This window comes from Microcebus murinus, chromosome 5 (assembly GCF_040939455.1).
Source record: "Microcebus murinus isolate Inina chromosome 5, M.murinus_Inina_mat1.0, whole genome shotgun sequence".
NCBI classification, from domain to species: domain Eukaryota; kingdom Metazoa; phylum Chordata; class Mammalia; order Primates; family Cheirogaleidae; genus Microcebus; species Microcebus murinus.
In genome coordinates, this window is record NC_134108.1 from 9,240,354 (window position 1) to 9,265,278 (window position 24,925).

Sequence of the window (24,925 nt, forward strand, 5' to 3'; positions counted from 1 at the left end):
CCAGTCATCCTCCCACCTCAGCCTCCTGAGTAGACAGGTGTGAGCCACCATGTCCAGCTAATACATATGTATATATATATACATATATATTTTGTAGAAATGGGGTCTTGCAATTTTGCCCATGCTGGTCTCAAATTCCTGGCCTCAAGCAATCCTTCTGCCTCGGCTTCCCAAAGTGCTGGGATTACAGGCGTGACTCACTGCGCTCAGTGCCTTTTTTCACTTTTTTAAATGTCACTACTGGGACATCTGCAATCACACCTGTGGCTTGCGTTTTGTTTCTAGCGGGCGGGTTGCTTGGCATCGCTCCCAGTGTGTTACACGTGAGTCCTGCGAGGGCTGCAGGAGATTCCAGCCTGTTTCTATTCTATTGATTTCTACCGAGCGCAAAGAACGGCTCACCCACCCACTCACTCACTCAGGGATACTCGGAATTCAAGTTTCCTTCCTTGGAGGAACATAAAGAGATGTTCTAAAGGGCGCACTCTGAATTGTGATGGCATGTGGCACACACTCACCCACCTGGACGTCTGTTTTCTCCTAGAAAGTGCTACTTCTTGTTTCCAAAGGAATGGTCCTCACTTCTGCCTACCTATGTAAGCCAATTTTTTTCCTGCAGGAGCATTGGAAGGTAAATGCGGATAAATGAAAATTTCCTCCCCAAACATGGGGGTAGGAAGAGCCCTCAGGGGCCTGCTCACTGTCCTCCCAGGTGGCACTACCCTCTGTCCTCCCTGTCCTCTCTCTGTCTGCCCTCTCGCCTGCGAGTGCCAGCTACAGGTGACTCCCAGGGCTGCCCGTCTCAGACTTTGGACCACACAGCAGGCACCGGCTGACTCACGTTCTCAACCTCAGAATTTCTCTACCAGAAACGCTAAATAAATAGTTAATGCATCTCCATCACTTAGACAAAGTTTTCCAGGGCACGGAAGGGAAGGGAGACAGAGCCCCACGGAAGCTGGCTGTCAGCCCCCATGAAGGTGCCAGGAAGGCCCCTCAGAAAGCAAGTGGCGAGTTGGTCTGATCCTAGCAGAGTTTCAAAGGGTGATGATGCCGGCAGAGTTTCCATAATGTCACGGACCTGTGTGTGGACCCTGAAGATGACACCTCATCAAAGTCCTGTGTTCACAGAGTGCATGAGCACAGAATGACCTCATGGCAGCTGTGGGGACAGAGATTCTCTCCTTGACCAAACTCTAGTCTGGGATCTCTGAATGCTCAGTCTCCTTTAGGCCTGATTTTGGGGCTTTGCTGCATGGTCCAATTTCAGCTAAAATCCTGAGAGGTCAGGAGAGCCAGAGGGACCCCCTCCCGCCACTACCTGATGGGGTTCCCCACCGGGAGTGTCTGGTCACCCCAGACTGTGTTCATCGAGGATCCCGTTAGGGCAGTTGAGCCAGAACCCCCCAGCCCTGGCGTTTCCTCCGAGCAGTTCCCCTTCCCTGACCCCACCTTGCCCCTCGGCTACCTGTTGTTCCTGCTTTCCTTGCTGTATGTGGAGTTGAGCCCAGCGTCTCTTCACTATGGAGAAACCACACTGCACTCTCCCTATACCCTTCCCTGTCTCCCCAAGTAAAGTCTTCTTCGGTTTTAACAAATGTCACGAAGACGTTTTTCTTTGACAGTGACGGGATAATCAGGGTCGCTATGAGCGTGTTGTCTGCCAAGTGCCTCCTGGTTGAACCTGATCCTCAGTCTTGACTCCAGCCACAAAAGCCACGCAGCTGTTTAGCACAGGGCTAGGTGTGGGATGACCCCTAGTCTGCTAAAGACAAGCTCTCCCTGCGACAGCCTTCGGGGAAGGGCGTGGCCTCTTGGGCTGCAGCCCCTGCTCTGCAAATCCCGCCAGGGCTCCTCCCAGCCCTCCTGCGGCATGCACATCCTTGCCTGGGCCCATTTCCTCTGTCCTCACTGAGTCCTTTGCTTCCTTTTGTCCCTGAGCTGCCTTTCATGCCACCTTTATGTTTGTAATAAAAGTGCCTCCCACTTCCTGAGCACAAAGAGCCTGCTCCTCTCGGATTAACCTCCTCCAAGGGGACTTCTCCTGAAGAGCCAGCCTCGCCTCCCCTCCTCCAGCCCAGGCCCCCTCCACTGAGGCAGTCGCCTTCCAGAGCCTGCTTCTCCCACCGCCCTGCGATTCCTGGATGAGGACCTTATCCTCGGCTTCCCTCGGAAACCTCAGTGACTGGCTGACTCATGCCCTCACTCAAAGAGCTATTGTTCCATCATCTCTCCATCCTCCCAGCACACCCGGTAAGGCCCTAATGATAGCAACAATCCAGTGAGTCATTTAGATATCTTACTTGCTCTGCAGTACCTGCAGTTTACTTGTTGAATTTACATGGGTGTGCACGTAGCTTTGCATTCTAAAATTAACCAAAGACGTCATTCCTTCTGTTGAAAGAGTTGAACAGGCTAAGCTTCTGAAGTATTTAGGTTCCCAGATGTTCATGATCAAGCAAAGGAGAAAGAAGGATTTATTTGTAGAATCATAGAATGATAACGCCAGAATGGATCTTTGCACTCAAGATCTGTTTTACAGACACTAAAATTGAGGCCCAGAGAGATGGATAAACTTCTCAAAGTCCCACAGTAAGAGGAAGTGCTGGGATTCAGGCTCAGTCAATTTAGCTACAGATCCTGTGCCTGCAACTATACATTTTACTGATAATAAGAACATACATGGACTCTGAAATCTGTGAGGCTCTATCCGTAGAGATGGTGTTTATTAACACAGTTATTTTTAAAAAGTAACCATAAAGAATAAGATGCCACTTATCTCACAGGCACTGCAGGAGGGAGGTTATTAGATATTGAATGCTCAAAATCCTAAAAATATGACAGTCCTGAGAATTTAGGTGGTGAGGAACTAAGTGGTAGAGGAAGGTCACAAAGTGGGCCATGCATCCCAGCTTTCCTGCGACTCCCTTGGGATCTCGTAAAAATGCAGATTCCGATTCAGTGGGTGGGTCAGTCTCCCCAGTGATGTTGCTGTTGCTATTCCAGGGACCTCACTTTGAGGAGCAAAGATTCAGAGATTCAGTTTCCGAAGCAGAAACATCAAAGGAGAGGGGTACGGTACCCGGATCGGAGCCAGACGCCAGGCCAGGGTCCCAGGCCTGCCACTGAGGAGCTCTGCGTGAGAGAGGCCAGGTCCGTACCTGCTTCCGAGCTTCAGCTGCCTGGTCTGTAAACTAAGGGCGTTGTCTGGGACGGTTGTCGTGGTTTCTGGGGCCCCTTTAAGCTGGAATGTTCTACGACTCTGAGCACGGCAGGGGCCAGCACTCCCAGAGGAGGGAGGCAGGTCCAGAAACCGGTGCCGGGACAGACAGACCTGTGCGCCACCAGCGTGCGCAGCGCCCCGGCTGGGCGAGATTGGGTCTCCAATGTTCGCTCATGTGCCCGTGGCCCGGATTCTTAACCATGTGGCCCCAATGCTTTCATCCTTTTCATGTCACTTGATCCTTTACTTCCCCTCTCTGCAGCCTCTGTTGCCTGTTCCCTTGGGGTGACCTCTTCCTCACCCCAGTTGTGTCACCATCCTTCCCCCTTCCGTGGCCTTGTGTGTGAGAACTGATTATAATCACAGGACAGCCTACTTTTCAGCAAAGCACATCAGCACTGCTCTGTGTCAGCCCAGCGCTGACTCAACACAACTCCAAGGAAAGTGAGGACGGTGGGGAGAGAGGGAGAGGGACTTCCTCTTATCTGAGATGAAGTCATCGGTTGGCCTTTAGGGAGGAGGCCACCGATTCTACAGAAGACATTTCAAATGTGCACATACGTCCAGTCTCGAACTATATAAAGAGGGACACCCGGGACGGGAAGCACCGAGGAGGCCGGAGTGCCCGTGTAAGTTAGCAATTAAGCTTCCTAGGCTCCGTGCAGCGTGAGCACAAAAGTGTCATCTCCTCAAGTTAAATACCCGCCCCCCTCAGTTGCTCTTCCTGTGAAGAAGAAATTGCCCCTTGCCATGCACGCAGCTACGGAAGTGCCAACGATCCTGTAGGGGTGCGGACCGGGAGGGGAGACGGGGGACGGGTCCCAGAGCCAGCCTGGCACGGCTCCACTCCCGTCGTCACACGGCGTGTCCCCCCAACTGCAAAACAAGTAAATACGCTGGCATCGGAAACTGGCTTCAGACCCGACACATGGCACTGCCCCACAGTTTGGATTTCTACAGGAGGAATGACACAGGCTCCCAGGAACGGCCCGGATGGCAACCACGCATCCTTCCAGACCCTGCGGAGAAACGTCATCTCCGGCCCTTTCTTCCCTCAAAGCCAGACCCTTCAAAATCCTGTGGTATTTCCCCCAATACTATAATTTTGAGTTGTGGCATCTGGTTTCCAGCTCTCCTGGGACGGGATTTCTTTTTTAAGGAGACAGTCATAAATGGAGGCATTCTGAGCCGCCACCCGGCATCTGTGTAGGAGACGCACTGCCCAATTTTCCCCGGTATCACCACACACTCGATGAATCTGGCATTTTCCCCAAAACGAGGCATCGATATAGTCTTTATTCCTAGGATGCGTTTTCTTCAGAAGCCTTCGTCTCCTCCGGGAGGCTCTGCAGTCAAGTGCGACGCCCCCGCCCCTCCTCCTTCACACCCATCACAGAACATCTGGACGGCAGGACATTCCCCGGGACAAAAGGGCCCCACATCTTCAGGAAGCTCCAGAGCAGAGACAGTGTCTGGAATTTCGCTGCAGTTCTTCCTTCTCTGCCCACTGGGCCCTGGACTTCTGCTCCTCAGCCCGCGGTGCACTGGGGAGAGCAGCCAATGTACAGGACAGGCGGGACGACCCCGGCAGTGTCGGGGGAGAGGGAAGTGGTACCTGCTCCAGGGAGCTGAGAAGTCTTCTCCCTCCCAGGACCTGCTCCTCCCCCCCCCACAGGGCAGCAGGAGGTGGGCAGGGCCCGCAGTGTCGGGAGAGCACAGAGTGCAGTGTCAGATGGACCCGCACACACTGGGCTCCCAGCTCTGGCCAAAGGACATCGGGCAAATCAATTTCCTTTCTGAGCACTGGCTTCCTCATAAATATAATAGGGACATTAATAGCGTCTAAACGTCACGGGGTGGCTGCTGTGAGTATTAAATGAGATAATGCAAGGAAAGGGCATAGCTGGATGCCTGCACAGGAGAAACTCTTGATGAAAACAGCTACTAACGGCAGCCTGCCTGCTCACCATGGCCCAGTGAACCAAATACACAAAGACACAGGAAGAGCACGGAGGAGATTTCATTTCATGGGCGTAGGTAAATTCTTATGTGGGTGCATGAGAGAGACAGGTCAAAAGCTAATGATGTGGCATCATAATCTTTCTGGCGAGAACAGGGCAGGAAGCAGCAGGGGAGAGAGGACGGGGAGGCAGACAGGAATCTCACACGGGCAGGTGCAATTCAATGCTGGGCAGAGCTTTGGGCCCAGTCAAATATTCATGAGATGCCGAAATAATCACTGCAAATAAAAACTGCACACAGGATAAACTGTGGTGATTTTGGAGGTGAGTAGGGGATGCAAGTAAGAATCAGGGAAAGTGGTCAAAAAATGTCACCTTCTGAAAAGAAAACTGGCAAAAAGGAATCCAACGAGCCCACTGGGATGCCTGCCTTCTCCACCCTCCCAGTTTGGGGGAAGGGGTTAAATATACTGTATACCCAACAGTGTGACAACCACTACACCATACACAAAGTGACAACAGCATACATGGAAGATTTAGTCACAGATCAATCACAACCAACAGACTACTCATTAGGCAAAAATAAATTAGGCCATCAAATTTTAAAGCAATTTTATGGTGAAAATTACCAACGGAAATAACCAACACAAAATGAAACTAATAATGGCTAAAAGAAACCCCCTCCAAACGCCAAAACAACAACAATAACAAAAAAGCAAAATTTCACAAGGTAAAAAAATCAATGAAACAATGTCTTAGTAGAAATAATAGTTCTATAAAACATTCATAATGGCAACTTTCATAATACAAAAAAGCTGATCAGTAAATAATCTTAGTTATGAATTTTTTGCAGAGAAGAAATTACTCCAACAAAAACAATTTTAGTGAAATAAAAATGGAAACGGGAAAAAATTGGAAATAGTTTAACTGTGCAATAGAGAAAATTGATTAAGGTTTTAAATTGCCTTAAATAGTATTCTTCCTTCTAGAGTATTCTCTTCAATAAAAATCCATTAGCATCGTTAAAATTCCAATTAAAATATTTCTACTTTTAAGCACAGAATTAAGATGTCTTTGGGGAAAAAACTCCAGTGAGTCAAATTGGTGGGTCAAAACTTCCATGGTCATGGAAACTCTCCCCGGAGATGCTTGTCTAGGATGGGATAGAGGCCAGGGTCTCCCCAGCACTGGGAATTTGCCATACCATGCTTCACAAAAATCTCATCTACAGGATATCTGTTTCACAGATCGATTTAGGAAATGACAAGAGATAGACTTTACTCTTAGAATTGGCGATTGGTTCTGTGTCCTATAAGAAAAATTGTTGGGTGATGAGAATTTAAGCAAAGGTGGGGAGAGGGGAAGGGGAATGGGGGAGGGGGAGGGGAAGAGCCAGAGGAAGAGAGAGACAGAGACAGAGAGGGCGGGAGAGAAGGAAGCCCTGCCTGCTGAGTGTCTGGGAAAGTGGAGCCCTACCCAGGCAGTAGAGGTGCAGGGTGCAGGTGGTAATTCTTCCCATTCTGCAGCAGCACAAGTGAATTTTTTAAAGACCACTCAGCATCCTTTGATGGGATCCACCCTTACCAAGCAAGTTCGATCACTTATTTCGGTAACTGGTTTCTGTGACTTGGGAGAGAGTTTCCCAACAACTAGTCTTGCTTGCAGAGCCCCGTTTCAGCTCCTCACTCTCAGCTGACTCCCCTGGCCTTGGCACCCTCAGGATGTCGGGGCGGGTGGGAGGACATGGCAGGTGTGGAATGTGGGACAGAGAGGTGGCCTGCCACTTTCCCCATCTGGATCCAGGGAAAGGTCTATGCCTCATAGAAATTAAATGCTTTGATCCTGTGATTTCTCATACAGTATCTAACCCCAAATCAGCGCTTCCTATCTGATCATCCTTGGGTGAACTGACAAAATTGAGTTTCGGAAACTGAAGTTTCCTAGCAAGCCTCCAGGGACCCAGCTGCCCGGCCCCCTGCTGCTATTCTTTGATGTCTTTTTAGCTGCTGCAACCTAAGTAGTTGGGAACATTCTTTCAGAAGAAAGAAGTGTAAGGCATTTCAACAGCCTTGTATCAGTCTCTGAAGCCCTGAGCCCTCCTCCTCCCCTCCTACTCCTCTCAGAAGCCTGAAGACAGGGGAAGGATTTGTTCAAATCCTTGGCAAATCTTCAGTAAATTACTCAGATGGCTGATTCCAAGAGGCTATTATGGGCTTCTATAAGTAACAGATACACAACGGATAATTAGAATGAATAACCCTAATGATACAAAGTTTCCAAATCTAATTTTTAATTTTTCCATCTTTAGCCCGATAGCACCAAATAAATGTGTTGAGATTTCACTGAAATATAATCTTATTTTCCAAAGCCAAGTAGTACACGGGAGGACTCCTTATGAGGAATTAGACCAGTGACGGAGCGTCCCAGCCTGCCTGCACCTGCGCCCTTCTCCAGCCCTGAGCCGGGACGGCTGAGCATGCGGCCGATGGTTTTCCCAGAGACACTGTACCAGCTCCACCACGTACTCCTGCCACGCTTCAGGCAGCTTTTTATGAGCACCTATGTTTGTAGATGGTGAGGAGAGAACTGGGTGGGGAAAGGATAGAATTTTTAAAAAAAACAACAAACTACCATTTACCATCTGCAATATGCCAAGCACTTTCCCTAAAATCTCTAATCCTAACAAGTACCATGAAAGATCTATGTCATTACTCCTGTTTTACAGATACGAGCACAGAGCCACGGGGTTTCAAAAGCCACAGTGCTAGTCTAAGTCACACAAGCAGAGAGTAGTGAGCCGGGATTCAAACCCACGTCCGAGCGCCTGTGAAGCCCTCTTCTTCTACCCAACCCATCTTTCTCCTCTCCCCCTTCCCCTCCTCCTCCTCCTCCTTTGTTTTCTGTTTACAGCTTTACTGAGCTATAATGTATATACCATAACCTGCTGAAAGCGTGCAATTCTGTGACTTTTAGTGAATTCATTGCACCGCCATCTAACTTTGAACCATTTCCATCACCCCAATAAGCCCTGCACTCCCACCCCCACACTCTCACCCCCAGACCCAGGAAATCGTTAACCTGCTTTCTGTCTCTAAAGATTTGTCCTTTCTAGACAAAAAGGAATCACACAATATGCTGTCCTTTACATCTGGCTTCTTCACTGAGTATACTCTCTGTAAGGGTCATCCATGCTGTGCATGTATCAATACTTTGCTCCTTTTTATTGTTTAATAGTATTCCACTGTGTGGACACACCACATATGGATCATCAGCTCATCCTTTGATGGACATTTGTGTTGTTTCCAGTTTTTTCCCACTAGGTATCATGCTGCTACGAGTATTCACATGCAAGTCTTTGTGTGGACATAAGTTTTCATCTCTTTTGGACATATACTTAAGGGTAGAATTGCTGGGTCAGACGGTAACTGCGTTTAACTTTCGAAGGAATTTTGAGGAACTGTCTTCCGAAGTGGAGGTACCATGTTACATTCCCACCAGTAATGTATGAAGGTTCCAGTTTCTCCACATCCTCACCAACATTTGTCATTGTCAGTCTTTCTGATTAGAGCCATTCTAGCCAGTGTGAAGTGGTATCTCATTGGTTTTGATCTGTACTTCCCTACAACTCACAATGCTGAGCATCTTTTCATGTGCTTACTGGCCATTCATATACCTCCTTTGGAAAAAAGTCTGTTCCTGATTTTGATAATTTCTCTCTCTCTCTCTCTCTCTCTCTCTCTCTGTCTGTCTTTAGGATAGCTAAAAGTTTGTCAATTGTGTTGATCTTTTCAAAGAACCAACTTTTGGTCACATTGATTTTTTTTTCTATTGTTTTTCTATATTCTATTTCATTGATTTCCTCTCTAAACTTTATTGTTTCTTTACTACTGCTTGCTTTGAGTTTAGTTAGCTCTTCTGTTGATAGTTTCTTAGGATGGAGGCTTAGTTATTGATTTTTTTCTATGTTCTGACCCCTTATAAAGGGAAGTAGCTGGTTTTCATAGCTTGCCCTGTCCTGGTAGAGCTTCCTCACCTTTGCAATTCAGGCTGGAGATGGGAGCAGCCCCAGCAAGAAGCCACAGATTCCCACTACTATTACCCAGTAGTAATAGTTTTTCTTAGATATTGCTCCTCAATTCAGCCAAATTCCAGAACCATGAAATGGTTGTTTCTGACAATTTTGTTCAGCTTTATCATTGATTTTTGTGTAGGAAATTTGCCAATCTACTCATTTCCTCCCTGCCAAAGTCTTGCTTTTAAAGCCCCTCTTCCTTCCTGAAAGGAAACAAAGTTTCAGGCTCACCCTGTCTCCAATCCAGTTCTCTCACAGGATGGATGCCTTTGGGGGCTTTGGAACACAGCTGGTTTTCGAAAACACTTAAGTTGAAAAATATTGCTCTGAGGTTATTAACTTTAACAACAATAACAACAGAAATGCTCTTGAGTGAATTCCCTCCCTCTCAACTTCTTCAATACCAGTAAGGACGGAGGGAAATTGTGCGGCTTAGAATCTGTGTTTATAACAGCGAATTCAATTGGCACTCTTTATCACCCACTTTGTAAGAAAGGCAGAAAATCTGTTCCTCATCTTGCTGATTTTGCAGATGTTCCTTGCACTAACCAGGAGGTGGGGGCCACTGCAGGACACTGCGTGTCACCCCCACCCTGGGGGCTGGGCTCTTGCACTGAGTAGAGGATTTTCAGGCTACATGCTGGCGTAAGGCGGGCAGAGACTCTGCAGTTTCTGTAGGTCCACTTCTATTCCTTGAAGGAAACTGGGCCTGACCTCCCTCCCCTTCCCTAGTGACATGACTCGCTAGAAAGAACAAGGGCTGAGACCTGGGTTCCAGGCTCCAGCTTTGCCACTTTTGCCCATGAAAGCCCCTCTTTGGGGATTTGTTTCCTTATTAACAAATAAAGTTTTCCTTACAAGGTTGCTTAGATGTGGAAAACATGGATGGTCTTCAAAAATGATTAAAGTGCTATAAAATGCAAGACTTTAAATTATGAATCAGCATGCCCTGCATCAGAATCCCAAGATGCAGAGGCTAAGAAAGAGATGGTCCCCATCGCTGCTTCTTCCTTCCGCTTCCTCCCTACCTCAGGACACAAAACAGCTGCAGTCTACTGGATGAAACCGTGCACTCCCACATTACTGCTCCCAGCCCAGGTGACAGGCATGCAGGATGAAGGCAGATACTGAGAGAAGGACACAGCTGTGCTTTAGCCCTTGAGGAATGGTAAGACCAGAAGAGACACTGTCTAGCAAGATCCACAGCTGTACTTGCTTGCACTGTGGATAAGGGTGTCTTGCCAGCTTTGGTAGAGGCTGCAAGGGAAGTCCACAGGATAGGGAAATCCTGGGAGAGACGCAGCTCTGCCAAGTGGTTTTCCAGGCTTAAACTTTATGTTCCTACTGTGTCATCACAGCCCCTCTGCTGTGCTTGTGAAATTTTACCAATGCCCCACAGCAAAGATACATGTTCACAACTGCAAACTTTTAAGAGCATTTAAGAGCAAGAAAAAGCTCTCTTTTTAATTAAAGAAAAGACTTTAAAAGTTTGTTGCATCAGGGGTTAGGATCTGTTTTAATATCTTCAAGATGAGTTATAAACCTTTTAGCCTACGGTTTTAATATCCAAGGAAAAGCAAAGCTATTCATTTCAATATATATCACAGACATATTTTTGTCGTGCCTAAATAAAAGAAGTTCTGGATCCTAGGCTGGATAAATGAGACAGCATCTGAGATGTAACCTCTGCTAGTTTTATGGAAACTAGTTAAGCAATGGTTGGAAAAGGGAATAAAGGAGCAGCACAGCCTGCAATTGCAGGTCTTTCAGGATGGAGGTTCTTTAGTAGGGCAGAATTAGATGCTTGGGTTTCAAAGAAACATCCAGAAACACTGCTCCTGGGGGCACCGGTGTATTGCTTGCATGGGTGGCAGCCCCTGCCTCCAGAGTGTCAGTCCCTCCGGCCTCACCTTCCGTCCTTCCACCCACCCTATAGCCCACCTCCTATTCACACCACCCTGCAACCGGTGCAGTGAATGAAGACTTGTGGCCTCCTTCCTTCCCAGGCCACTCTTCACGGGGGCCAGCGCCCTGCCCCTGCTGCCTGTCCTTCCGCACTGCGGCTAGGCACAGGCGGGAAGGGACCAAAGGGCAAAGGCAGACCCTCAGCGTTACCTATTTGCCTTTCCAGGTCGGCGGCTTCATCAGGCGTGGCTCGAGGGAGGACTCCAGGGTCGCTGAAGCTGGTGCGAAGCAGGGTCCCCATCACGAAGAAGAACAGGATGCCACCGACCACGGGGATGGCGGGGGTGATTTTCACTGCTAGGTACGGGCAGCTGCCAGCAGGTTGGGAAGGCAGGAGGGGTGGGGAGAAAGAAAGGGAAATGCAATGTTAGGAATCAACAGTAAGCAGTCTGTACCTTCTAAGACGCCAAAAGTCTATTTGGAGGAGTGAAATTGACTCCCATTAATGATTCACCTACACTAAGGATTTACTTTTGGGGGAGTCTGCAGCTCTCTCCTGTGGACGACTCCACCCTCGCTCCCCAGCCACGACAGCCCAAGCCCTCTGGTCCCCCAGGGAGACGCTGGCATAATCAATCTAAGATGTGCAGAGCTTGGGCAAATACACATGTGTGCTTTGTAATCACAGCGCATAAGTCTATGGATTCATAGACGCCACCCTGCCCTGGAATTACTTTATAGGAGAAGACATCAATTTAGTCCCATCTTCATCAGAGTCAGCTTTTCCTACTTGGGTCAAACATCTCAGGGACTCACAGCCAGCACAGAATGCTGAGGACTGTAAATCTACTTTCAGATGGCAAGAAACCATTTTTCAGTATTTCAGAGGTATTCTATCCAAAAAAGGGTAATGAGCTATAGAAATGAACGTGCAGGCTGGTTTCAGAAGACGACGTTTCAGCTGCTGGAATATAACAATCTCATGCTTTTCCAGAAGGCATTTGAGCTACCAAGTGTGGACCGTGGCCCAGCTCTTAACTCTGTGAAAACCTCTTCCCTGTTGTCATTCCGACAAGCTGACTGGCAGCAGTGACTGTGATGGGTCAGGGAGAGGAGCTCTAGGGACAGACTGAAGTCTGTGCGAGGCCAGAGTCTGACGACCGGCCTGAGGTCCAGGTGTCCAGGCCAGGACAGTGGGGAGCGCCAGGGCCTGGCGGGCTGACCCCACAGGTGGCCTGAGTCAGGAGTGAAATTAACTGGACACCTGGACCCAGGTGAGGATGGGGTCTGCAATGACCACAGTCAGTCCATCATCATGATGTCATGGGCATCAAGGAACATGATGCAAATCGTGGAGTTATAATATCTAGAGTGGAATGCGCTGCCTGACTGTCCACGTCATCAGGACAGGCTGGGTACGATGGCTCACACCTGTAATCCCAGCGCTTTGGGAGGTAGAGGCTAGAGGATTGCTTGAGGCCAAGGGTTCAAGACCAGCCTGGGAAGCATAGTGAGACCCCATCTCTACCAAAAAATATGTTCTTTCATATGCTCAATACCAAGCAAAGAGGGGACCTGGAGAAGAAAGGACTGGAAAGCTGCTCAAGACTGGAGACAGACGGGGCCTTGGTCCTGGGAGCCATGGGGAGCAGCACCCCACTGCTGGGCAGGTCTCTGATGGGAGGGCAAAGGGACGTGGCAAGAGTCCAGGTCTCGAGGGCCACAGGCATGGTCCCTTGCTGAGACCAGAGCCAGGAGTGCTCGCACGCAGGCCTTTGCGCGCCTGCGCACTTAGACACAGCTGCCCAGCGGCTGGGGATGCTGAGAATGTGTACCGGGCTACGTGAGAGACCCTCGTTTTGGGAAACAGACACTGAAGCATTTAGGAATAAAGTGGCATGATGCAGGCAGCTTACTCACAAATAGTCCAGACAAGGAATTTTGTCTAACTGGAACAAATGGGATAACATATTAACAATAGGTGAATCTGGGTAAAGGGTACATGGATGCTCTTGGCGCTAGTCTTATTCTTGCGACTTTTCTGTAACTTTGAAATTATTTCCAAATAAAAAAATTAAAGGAAAAAAAGAAATAAACACAGTCTATACCAAAGACATAAAATTAACTCTGGTACTGAATAATAGATTTTAATTGATATATATTAGCCATATATTATATATATATTATGATTATATATTGCATGGCTTATATTAATATATGGCAGATAGATAGATAGATAGATAGATAGATAGATAGATAGATAGATAGATAGATATAAAACACAAAATGGTTAGGAAAAAGATTGATGGTATAGAAGAGAATTTTCCAGAAAAATTAAAATTTACAATTCAGCATAATTTGAATAATGGCAGAGAGGAAAACAGGCCCACATGTTTCCTCTTTCTCACGATGAATGGATTTGAGTGAGGAAAGGCTGGTGCAGTTGTGAGCAGCAAGGGCACAGCTGGGCGATGGGAACCAGAGCGGACCTGTCACTAGGGCCTGTCCCACCTCGGGGCCTAGAGCTGTGATTTACGTAGCTCCATTTAGCTTCTCCAAGGAGGGACACTCCCACTCCGGAGCTGTCAGAACCCTCTTGTGAAGGCGACTTAGTGGATCTTAGGTGTTGGTGCGTTTGTTTTTCCTGTTTTGCCTTTGCAAGGACAACCTCAAAGTCTTCCTGCTCAAAGTCACAAGGTCGCCTCCTTACAGCAAGTTGTAGTCAATGAGCTCGCCTCGCCCTGAACTGTTTCTCCTGTCCCTGGTGCGAGACACGCCGGCTGGGATCTCTCAGGGCCACCCCACCTCTCCATGCTGCTGCCTCCGGAGGTCTCTCATCGCCTCGTCTTCCCCAACGAGGATGTCCCTCCCCCTGCTGACATCTGATGCTCAGAAATTAGAGGTCAGTGTCTTTAACTGAGGATTCCTGTCCCCTGGCACATTCTCACCGCAGAGACAGTGGGCTGCCGTTTCAGTCATTTGCACTCAGCGCACCTTAACTTATTCAGAGGCGACCCAGGAAAGGAGGAGGAGGGAAGCACGGGGCCTGCTGCCCGCGGGTCTCTAACCGTGCAGCTGGTTGTCAGACACAGGGACTGGGTGTGAATCTGAACGCAACAGTCTCTGTCTCCCCGTTAAACCTGCGCCTGCCCCTGCATGGAAACTCAGGTGGGCTGTGGCTTTTCTGACCTTAATATGAGGGTAACAGCAAGTCCTTAAGTCACTTTACGTAGCAAACAGTCTCATTTAAGTAAATAAAAGTGTAACAATCTTAGTTAATAATGGAAACTATCAACTTGATTTTAAGTTAATCCCCCTTCCCTTCCCCCCCAGCCAGCTGCAGTTTCGGCCCCTCCATGGGAGACGGAGCAGGGGAGCAGCGCGGGGCAGGACAGCGCCCACGGCGATAGCTCTGCGCAAGGTGACCGAGCCCTGCTCCGGGTCTGCCATAAGCCCCGGGGGCCTGAGTGCACTGTCCTTCTGCTCCTGTCTTCCCCCTTCCTGCTCCCCTAGCAGGGGGCAGCAGCCTTCCTCCCGCCCAGCACCCCTGCCACCTGCCCTCCCCTCAGGGACCCCTCTCTGTCTCCTCCCGCCTGGGAACAGCCAAAACAGTGACCTCCTCCCTTTGCCTGCCACGGTGGTCTCTCTCCCTCCGTCTGTCCAGCCTGCCTGCTTCCAGCTCCCGTCACACAAGTCCCTGCTCAGAAGCCCTCAGTGACCCCCTGCTCCTGCCAAAGGACATTCAAGTTCCCTTCCTGGGATCCCAGTCCCATCCAGTCCCCTCCTGGTGCCTCCACACTGCCCCTTTCCACACCTTCCCACGGCCACACCTGACTGCTGGGCGTCTCGCCGGCCACGGGCAGGCCCTGCCGTCCAGCCTGCGTGTCTGGAACGCCCTTCTTCCCATCGCGGCGTGTCAAAGCACCCAGCTTCCCAATCCCAGCTCGGTATGGCTTCCCGTAAAGACTTTGTAAAAGGTGTTTCTTGGCTCAGCCCTAACAGGCAGGGACTGCTCCTTTCTCCGAGCCCCGTAACACGTTCGTTTCTCCTGTCCTGCGGCACCCGCGGCTATTTGTGGGCACGCCCGTGAGCCTCAGTGGGTTGAGAAGTCCTGCCGGGCGGGACTGGGCCCTCTTCCTCTTTGTGCCCTTCCCAGCACCGAGCACAGCGCCCACATGGCAGAAAGTGCCACTACCACGGTTGACAAATACTTTCTGAGTAACTGAAGGAATGGAATTCACTCAGCGAATTTTACTGTTACACAGAAAAGAGGGAGAAAGTCAAATCAGCCCTCGGTCCTCGGTATCAACGGCGTACCTTGTGTCTAGATTCTAGAACTTCTCTGCTTTTCTAAGCTTGCTGGGTCCGGGAACAGATGCTAAGGATCTGCCCTGGCCTCGAGGCTTCCTCGGCTGACGGAAGGGTCCTTAGCTCCCCGAGCTGACGTGCATTATGTTCACGTTCTGTGAGCACTAACTAGAATCTCTAAGACCCTCAACCTTTTTGAGGTTGTCCCCAACCTTTTTGGCACTGGGGACGGTCTTCATGGAAGACGATTTTTCAAGGACTGGGGAGTGGGGGACGGTTTGGGGATGACTTAAGCACATTACATTTATTGTGCACTTTATTTCTATTATTATTACATTGTTATATATGATGAAATAACTGTACAACTCCCCACAGGTTGGGGACCCCTGCTCTATGCTCTAAAGTTCTAGCAGTATGAAGCACATCACGTTGGTGCAACTCTGTACAATCCCAGGTGCTCCGTGACAGTCCCCTGTCCTGCCAGCCTCTGTGTGACAAAGTGTCAGCGCTGAGTTTCTCTTCAAAATCCACGACAACCCCCTTTACAAAAGGAGAATTCATGCCTCTAAACAAACAATGAGATCAGCGCTGCAGAGACACCTTCAAACTGCTGCTCAGGAAAAGCAGAGAGCATCTGCAATCCTTCTGGAAGGACAGGCAAGAGCAGACCCTGCCCGCGGCCGGGAGCGTCGACCTCCGGAAGGTGGTAAGACCAAAGGGACACCTCGGTCACCCCACGGCCCACAGCGTGGCTGCATAGCTAAAGCGTTGTGTGCTGCGCGGCAAATTCTCAGCCTGAGCTCGGATGGCTCGAAGATGGCTCCTTCACGTTTCCGAGCCACTGCGGATGGGACCTCCAATTCGGGTGCCATCTGTGACGAGGAAGACTCCATCCCCTGAGGGCCTGGATTTGATACAAGATGATGATGCAGCTGCCAAAGACATAAACACCAAATGGAGTCCTATTTCTGTCTCGAGAATTGTGACCTACATACAACCCGGGGCAGCGCGGAGAACAGGCCACAGGCATCTTAGTCTTCATAGAGCTCAATTGGAAAGTGACAGGGGAAAAAGTAAGAACCTGAAAGCGTACATCTTCATAACATAAAAGAAATGAGCTAATTTAGTGCCAGATGCTACGACGATGAGAAGCCTTTCCGAAGCTCCCCCTCCGGTCACACGCGTCAGCGTGAGCTGTTTGGCTCTGGAGAGGATGATTAAACACCTATGCACGGACTGCCAGCTCACTGTACATTCCAGATACAGGAATTCATTCCAGGTAATGATTAGAAAATGTAGCACTGCCAAAAGGATTATAAGGAATGTTTTTGAGTTCTACTAGCAATCTTCTCAAATCTTCGGTAAAAATAGCTTTTTGTGTTTTGATGTTTACGTATAAAAAGAAGTGGTACTGTTTTCTGGGTGCTATATTATATGAGACCATGCGATCAGTGCACTTGCAGGTCATAAAATACACCCACCCACCCCCACCCACACATATATCAATAGATATAAAATCATTTTGTCATCAAACAGACACTGACATCCCCAAATCAATGCTGCCATTAATTTCATATTTATGTTTAGAGACTGGCTCACAGGTTTAGAATTTGACAGAAAGCCAAAACCCTGAGACTAAATTAAGTTCTTAAACATTCTGGATGAGAAACCTGGATTCCATTACTGGGGAGATTGACTTCACTTAAAACAAAACAAAATAATATCAACAAGATGTGGTAGAGATATTAAAACCAGTGGCCTTTGGAACAAATAGAGAATCTTTTCCCACATCAAAAGAAATCAAGTCACCTTTTAATTTTTTTATCTGTGAATAGGTACACATACAAAACAGTTTCTGTTAATAGCAGCTCATGACACCTAACTACAACAAATGACCTACATTTGATATTTTTGTTCTGTCCTGTACATATGAAAGCATAAACATGAAGGTAACTGGTTTTTAGACATAAAAAATGAGGTACACATTTATTATACAGGCAGAGGAAGTGGCCTTGCTTCTTTGCTGCTATTCTCTGACTCAGGCAGTTTCCACGTTTCAGAAATCACAAAGTAACCTATTATTTCAAATTTCAGATTCTTGATGGCAATGCATTTCAATAATAAATAGTTAAGGCAAATGAACAAGAAATAACATCATCTGAGGCAATGATTCACATGTCTGAAATAATAACAGAGTAGCATTGTGAGGAATAGAGGTTGTAAGGGTTATAATAAAAAAATGATCTTTTTTCCTTTTCATATGAGTCACTGTAAAGCAAATGCATTTTTCACTTATAGTCGAGGACACAAGCACCATTCATTTTGTGATTTGTTCCTTTAATCACATACTTCGAAATAAATCTACCGCTATAAGGCTAAGATAAGCACATTACTTGGAGATAAACAGAGATAAAAAGTGGATTCAGAAATAATATCCACTCACAATTCTAGAACAGGAAAAAAAACTAGATGATTTTGTAAAACTCCCAAGAGTGACACTCCCCTCCAAGACATGGCAGGCCCCCGTGTTTGGAGAGCCCCTTTCTTACTGATTGTGTTCACTGTGGCAGACGCGCCAGCCGGGAGTCTAACCAGACCTGTGCCCAAGGAGGGAATTTAAATAAATGAACCCAGGGACTTAAGGGGGAAGATAATGACAGAAGAAAGCTGGAAGAGAAAGCTCAAACCCAGAGAGCAGGGTGGTGACAGCGGGACTCCACGAGCCATTCGTGGACGACACAGGCAGCGTTTACTCTCGTCAACACTCGACAGCCTCCTTTTTATGCCAGGCTCTGCCCAGCTTCCTCATGTGAGAACTGTCACTTTCAGGCTTACTAAGAAAAGGAGGAAGGTGAAGGTCACCCTACTAAGGCGAGGAATGTTGCTCAGGAGTCTGGCTTCTCCCCGCAGACCTTCCCAGCTAGATGCGGATTACACAGGGTCGCCTCCCAGCACAGCACGGTCTTGCCTTGACCCTGCAGAGCCCCTGAGTGGGGAGAGGGGACCCCAGGCCTCTCGCGACCTGGGGAGCAGCGAGCTGGGGGGGGAGGGGAGCTAGGGAGGGGAGGTGATCTCTCCCACACCTTCCAAGTATGCAGGACAGAATCAGTGGCATTATTCTTAACTCAAGCCCTCCCGGACTACCCAGATAGATCTACTTATAGACACAGAACCCAGGAATCTAGCTTAAAAATACAGGTTTCAAATCATAGTGTGTAAACAGTCCAATTTACTCATCTACTATTGAGAATGTGCAAGGGCTTGTTGGTGAAAATTGTGGTGTGTCAACACTTTTGCCAAGTGATTTTTGAATTACATTTCAAAATTGCAGGAAGCCAGACGCTTCTTGGTAGTATGGGAATCACAGGAAGGAAAGCCAACAATTTCCCTGCCCCCAAACTGGCTCTTTAATGACCTAACATGCCTACGTAGGCATGGCAACCATGCATCCCAGATTTCCCCGTCCTGACTCAAATACTTGTTTTATCGTTTTCAGATCATGTGTGGCCGCTGAACCCACTGGCTGCGGTAGCTCCATCATCTTGCCTTCAGCGCATCCCGGAACCAGAAGGAATTGGCGGAGCACACCAGGTTCCTCCGGAAAGTTCTCCGTCTCGGGGCACCGGGCAGTGTGTGCTGGGGAAGACCTTCATGTACAGAGCGGCCTGAGCAGAGATTCTGGATCTGCTCTGGCCCTGAACAGAACTCTAAGTTCTGGTTGCTTCTGACCCTGTCTAACACTGGACAGGGAGGGCGTCCACCCCACTTCCGTTCTGGCAACTCTGTGCAGGAAGGTCTTAGCAGGACTTTAGCTCTACTCAGAGTTCTGTCTTTCATCCAATCTAAGGACTCAAATTTTAAGATGTATCAGTAAGGGGAAATGTGCCAAATAAGATAATATTCTCTAATCACATGGAATCTTTATTTTATACTTATTGAAAGAGCTATTTTAGACTTATGTAGACATCATTTTGAAAATCATCTATCACCACTGTGCATGCATTAAAAAATGAGCAACATAAGTTGGTGAAAGTATTCCTAAAATGTTGCCACACGCCGCGCCTGACTTTTCTGCGTCCCTTCCTGAGGTGGAGGTGTCAGTGTTGGAGGTCTACCACTCGGGACCCCTGCAGCCGTCCACGGCCACAGCTCCGGCTCTCCGGGCTCCCCTGCTGCCCTGCAGCCTATTCCCGACACCCCAGCGCCGGGCGGATCGCTCCCTCTGCTCAGAACTAAAGCCAGGTACTCTGGGAGGCTGCAAAGCCATCTGCTCCTGATGCTTCGTTGATGCCATGTCCACCCCGCCCTCCTGCCCCTCTGCTCTGTCCCCGTGACCCCAGCGGCTCTTGGAACTCACCAGGTGCTCCTCTCCCAAGGGCTCTTACCTGTGCCGTCCCCTCTGCCCAGAACCCCTTCCCGAGGGGAGCCACAAAGCTGCTCCCAGCCTTTGCTCTAATGTCGCCCTCTCAGGAGCGCCTTCTCTGACCATACTACATAAAATTATAAAATTGCAGTCCTCCAAGGACATGCTAACTCCCAGCCCCCTTCAGGGCTCTATTTCTCCTCCAAGTAGGGCTTAGCCCAGCTTGGGCACACTATATGCACACATACTGCTTGTGTCTGACCCCCATTAGAAAGAAGCTCAATTCGATAAGGAATTTTATCTGCTTGGTTCATAGATGTAACTTCTAGTGTCTAGAATTCAGTCTAGCACATAGCTGGCCTTCAATAACTATTGGTTCAATGAAATGAATAGATATCTCAAAAACACAGGATACAAAGTAGAGTTGAGATGATCCGATCTGTGTTTCAAACACACATTTATATTTATAACTGGAAGAATGTGCCCTAAAATATTACCTCGTTATCCCCAGTTAAAGGTATGAGGGTGATTTCATGCATATGTGCTTTTTGGTGGTTTCCAAATTTTCTTAAATAAAGCACAGCTTATTTTTGCAGTGCAAAAATATATCATTAAAAATAAATGCAAAAATACTTGTTGAACTGAAAAAAAAGAGGGAATTGCCAAAACATTAAAATCTGCTGATGCTTTAAAAACTCAACTATCAATAAAGAAGATGCTTATTGTGTAAAGAATATGCTTAATGCGTTTTCTCTCTTGGATCAAAACCTCAGGAGGGGCTGAAGCCTGGATTTTTGCAGGTTACCTTATAGTATACCCTGGTTAGGCTGTTCCAGGGTAGAGAGGATCAGATATTTGAGAATGCAAACTGAGTCATCTCCCATCTCAACTCCAGCCTGTACATAATTTCTTACAGGAGTGTGACTAGACAAAGTTCTGCTGCCATGCTTGTGGATTTCCACCTTAAACTGGGCATTTAGATATTAAAGACAGAAACAACTACACCCCAGTGTTCCTATATCACAGGAAGAAGGGGAAAGAAGGAGAAGAAGAAACAGCAGTAGCAGCAGCAGCAGCAGCAGCAGCAGCAGCAGCAGTGAAAAGGGCAGCTGAGCCGCTGAGGAGGGGGCAGGAAGGGCAGCTTGGGGCCCCGCACATTGGGCCAGCAAACCCTCTGCAGGTCTGGGGTCGCAGAGTCACGGCAGGTCCCTTTTTTTCTTTCCTGGGGTTCAGGTGGGCCCAGGGATGGCAGGATGGGCCTTGAGGAATGAGAAGGGATCAAAGGCTAGCATATTAAATATCCCAAACACTGGCAATATTCATGGAGTTCAACCCAAATGTGGTTGGGCGATGAATTGTTCAACAGAGACATTTTCAACTAAATACAGATGAGTTTAACAATTATATATTCATGAAAAGCTTTGTGAAGGAAAATGCCCCTGCTGGTTTCAGACTGCACACTGAACATCAACGGGCCTCCCGTGCTGTGCCAAGGCACTGGGCGCCGCCGGCTTCCTGCTGGGACGTGGCTAGGGCTGTGCGGTGCTGCTGGTGGCACCAAGCTGCTGTGCCCTGCCTGCTTTTCCTGCCCCAGCCAGCTGCCTCTCCCCAAGCTTCCGCTGTCAGCAGCCCCGTGCTAGGGCTTCGATCTGCTCACCCAGGTTTGGGGAAGCAGCCAACACAGCGTTACATGTGACTGCGACCTCTGCCAGGGCCTCTGGGACTGTCACACCGTGCAAAGCACTGTTCCTACCAACGTCCAGAGGTTACTGCCACGGAAAAGCGGTCTTGGGTGTGATGCAGAAGCAGCAACGCAGAACCGCTGGGGCAAAGGCGTATGTGTGTTTCGGAAAATTTCTCCAAAGATGGAGAGCAAGTGCTACGAGTACTGTGGACGTAAGATATGGCCGAGTATCATTCACTCCTTCATTCATCCACATGCATGCACTGAGCACATGCTACATGCCAACACACCAGACCAAATGTTGGGGAAAGCAAGAAGATCAAGACGAGGTCCTTGCTTTCTGGCAGCTCACACTCTGGTAGGAGGGATGGCCCCAATGCGGCTGACTACAAACAAAATAGCCAGTTTGGAGACACCAGCTCGGAGGGCTGGGGTGGAGTTGTGAAGGCTTCCTAGGCCTCCCACGGTTGGCTGGCCAAGTGACCGGTGGAAGAACAGCACAGCCGTCCCCAGACTGGTTTCCCTAGGATGGCAAGTCCAGGGGGCGGGGGTTTTGTAGGCTGTTTGGTCACTGTAGTGTCCCCAGCACCTAAGACACTGCTACACAGTAGGCGCTCAATAAATATTTGCTGAATTGAATTCAGCGGAATCATCAGAGCAGACCGAAGACATCTGGGTCCACATTGTAGGTGGAGACCTGCTGCTGTGACACTGTGGAAACAATGAAGGAAGCTGCGTGGACCTGAGCGTGCTGACCTCGTTTCAGCGTGTTCCCGCTGCTGTGGACAGCTCGCTCCTGCTCCGCCCAAGCTGTCCCCACCCACACCCACAATTACCACCCCCATCCCTGGGGCGGAAGAAGGGCCACCTTCTTCCTTTTACAAAGGAAGAAGAATTAGTAAGTGAATTTTCCTTTATAATATTTCCCTGAGATTGAAGAGGAATTGAAGATTTGCTTTTTAACATACCCATCATCATAAACCTCTTAGAAGCTGATAATATAGGACAGATACAAGTTAGAAATACCTAATCGTTTAGACAGAGATGCATGTGAGTTCAAAAGGCTAAGCTATTTTACTCATAAACTCACCAAAAAATGTGGTCTTCAATAGTAGAGATACCACAATTTGAAAAATAGCATAGAATATTTCTGTGAAATGGAAATATGGTGCTTTTGATTAGAGAAGAAAAAGCCTACATGAGTATTTAAGGGAAAAATGTTCTATTTCCCAAAAGGAGAGAAATAAAGCAAAATAAGGTAAACAGATTAAAGCCCGGAACCCTCTAACACCAAGTTGGAGACTATAAGGTGAAGACAGCTTCAGCAGTGCATATTTAGCTGAGAAGTGAAACAAATGAAATTCACTATAAGTCTTTGGGTGCTGGGTTGCTGTTGGGGTACGCCACTCATTTCCCCTCTCTAAAGGGGCAGCACTTAGCGTTCATTAAAAATGATTCCTTTTTCTCCCCCAAAACACTGCCCATGATGTTGCCTGTTACACTTGGTAAAGTGCCTCTGCGTTACAACACAGTGAAAGCATTTCTCCTCTTGATGTTGGGTAGAACTCCTACTGTGTAATTATCCAGCCCAATGAGACGACAAGGTCAGAACAAAGAGCTCCAGAGGGAAGGTCCATCCCTGCTAGACACACAGATGTGGTGACACACGGTTTACCAAAAAACAGGCAGCCAGACAGTGAGAATGCAGGGAGTGGAAGAAAATTTATATTTCTTGATTGAGTACCCCCATATTTCAAGCAGTTTCACCTATATTTCACGGAATCTCTACAAAAAGTCCATGGTACTGGCATTATTGAGACCATTTTGCAAATGAGGAAACTGGGTCCTAAAAGGCTCACTAACTTGGCTGAGGCCAGTTAAGCTAGTAAATTTCAGAATCAGAATTCAAATCAGATGTGGCCGTCTTCAAAGACAGGGTCTCAATTACACCACGACTAGATCCACACTTCCGATTCGCACCCTATACACTTTCTTAGTAGAATGCAATAGCAGCTGTACCTGTTTTCACCTTTTTCTAAGGATCTCAATTATCCTCATTAAGTGTAATTAAGAATGCAGCAAAAACCTGAAACTTAATTTAGCTTGAAGGTGGCTTGTCCCGTGGGGGGAGAAGGCAAGCTCAGGAGTTGTGGGTGACAGTGTCTGTCAATGATGGATTGCCAGCAGCAGAGGAGTAGTAACACCCTAGCGGCTGAAGGTCAAGTACATTTCTCTTGGGCTCTGCTTCCCAATTCCGTTTGATGAATAACAAGCTCCATGACTTCTACATAACATGGTGCTTGGATTCCCAGAGTCCCTGTCAACCAAGCTTGACACTAAATGGTGAAGACTGCTCCTGAAACTTCAAAATACATCTACGCCAAATGAAAATAGTACTGGTTAGTGTTGCTTATGTATTCCCGGATTCTGACCGTCACAATGCTAAAGCACAAAATTTCATTTGCAAAAAACAGAGAAGCTTCCTAAAACTCCCAGGTTGTGCCCAGGGGTAACTTGCTCCCTGTTAGAAGAGGGCAGGGGTGCAGAAAGTCCAAAGGCCTCCACTTCCGTGAACCTGGCGTGGAATTGTATATATTCCTCCAATATCCACTCCTATCCTGCAGGAATGACAACCTCAGAAGAATGCAAGTGGCAGGTGCTGCGTAAAACTCAGAAATCTGGGTATTTTTACTGGATACTAGTAAGTGCCATGAAATATAATAATTTTTTTTTAATGAAACTCTTTGAACTCATTGGAAAAAAGCTGAAAACGACCACGTGTTGTTGTGGAATTAATGCATCACCACTCCCACCCCTGTCTTCTTCCTATTGCACTTTTCCAAGTATATTCACTTGTTGCTAAACTTTCATATCATCTCTTAAGTTTTCTTTTAAGCCACACATGTCCAAGATAACATCTTTTCACTTAATTCTGAAATAGAACAGAAAGCTTCCTGAGGACTTCTCAGTGGCAAGCATGACTATTAGGTAACTATTTAAAAGAGAGGTCAAAAGGCAAAATAATGACCGTTAGTGCTAGGGAAAATGGTAGAAATCACCTTAAGGGACACAACAGAGAGACATCTGGGAAAAGCATATTTATCAGAGATCACCGGGAGGGATTCAGGCAATGGAAATCATGCCTGGCTGTCCCGATGGAATGTTTGGATGATGTTACTGCCGTGAAAGGTACAATCAATTAAGTGACTGCCACATTCCTTGAATTTTGCCAAGCAGATGGCAAAGATGGAGAATCAAACGGGAAACTGTAGAGTGATGCAATGGAGAGAAAAGACCAGAAGGCATCTCCTACAACTAAGTCCCTGTTCCTCTTGGGCTTGTGCCATATATTGTCTAGTGATCCAGCCAGTAGAATGAGTAGAGTCCAAAAGAACCGTCAGGTTCTGAG

The 24,925-nt window shown here is 47.9% G+C and overlaps 1 protein-coding gene across 1 annotated transcript in view; it reads right to left on the bottom strand.

Annotated features, from left to right (window-relative positions):
- Nucleotides 1-24,925, bottom strand: part of ZDHHC14 (zDHHC palmitoyltransferase 14) — a 254,045-nt gene that overhangs the window by 102,191 nt on the left and 126,929 nt on the right. Inside the window, exon 2 of the mRNA XM_012759590.3 lies at nucleotides 11,372-11,532. Coding sequence (XP_012615044.1) covers nucleotides 11,372-11,532 — 161 coding nt within the window. The remainder of the gene's footprint in view (nucleotides 1-11,371; nucleotides 11,533-24,925) is intronic.